Genomic DNA, 909 nt, shown 5'->3' with positions numbered 1-909 from the left:
ACCAGTGTAAAGAGTGCGGGAAGACGTTTAATAGAAACACGACCCTGACCAGGCACCAGCGCATCCACACCGGTGAGCGGCCCTACAGGTGTGGGGAGTGCGGGAAGGGCTTTGTGCATAAATCACACCTGATGACTCACCAGCGGGCCCACAGTGGTGAGCGGCCCTATAAGTGTGAGGAGTGCGGGAAGAGCTTTGTGCATAAGTCCAACCTGATGACTCACCAGCGCATCCACAGCGGTGAGCGGCCCTACAGGTGTGAGGAGTGCGGGAAGGGCTTTGTGCAGAAGTCAACCTTGATGAGTCACCAGCGGACCCACAGCGGTGAGCGGCCCTACAAGTGTGGGGACTGCGGGGAGAGCTTTGCGCAGAGCTCCAGCCTGGAGCCACACCGGCGAGCGGCCCTTCAGCTGCACGAGGTGCGGGAAGAGCTTCAAAGGCAGAAGCACCCTCATTCGCCACCAGCAGATGCACAGTAGCGAGAATCCCTACCAGTGCAGGGAGTGCGGGAGCAGCTTTAAGTACAGGTCCAGCCTGGCCAAGCACAGGTACATACACAGCGCCCAGCAGCCACACAAGTGCGAGCAGTGCGGGATGGCCTTCAGCTGCAACAGCAACCTGCTCAGGCACTTGCAGATTCACACCGATGACCGCCCCTACGCCTGTGACCAGTGCGAGAAGAGCTTCACACGCATCTCCTCCTTGGCCGAGCATGTCAAGACCGACAATCCCTACGAGGGCCTTTGGTGCGGGAAGGCGTTTGCGATGAGATCCAGCCTGTACATTCACCAGCGCACTCACAGCAATGAACGGCCCTACAAGTGCAGGGAGTGCGGGAACGCTTTCAAATATAGCTCCACCCTGCTCAAGCACCAGGTCATCCACACTGGTGAGCGGCCCTACAAGTGT

At 59.1% G+C, this 909-nt stretch overlaps 1 protein-coding gene across 1 annotated transcript; it reads left to right on the top strand.

Moving 5' to 3' along the window:
* Positions 1-5: 5 nt before the first annotated feature.
* Positions 6-906, top strand: LOC104535622 (zinc finger protein 665-like; the record flags this gene model as incomplete). The annotated part of the gene is given in 2 exon segments (XM_010184266.1): positions 6-385; positions 387-906. Coding segments are annotated over 2 exon segments (900 nt in total), but the record flags the coding sequence as incomplete, so codon positions are not given.
* Positions 907-909: the final 3 nt, after the last annotated feature.

The sequence above is a fragment of the Mesitornis unicolor genome, unplaced genomic scaffold (genome assembly GCF_000695765.1).
Source record: "Mesitornis unicolor isolate BGI_N332 unplaced genomic scaffold, ASM69576v1 scaffold23145, whole genome shotgun sequence".
Taxonomy (NCBI): Eukaryota; Metazoa; Chordata; class Aves; order Mesitornithiformes; family Mesitornithidae; genus Mesitornis; species Mesitornis unicolor.
This window is presented reverse-complemented; position numbering and strand designations above follow the sequence as displayed.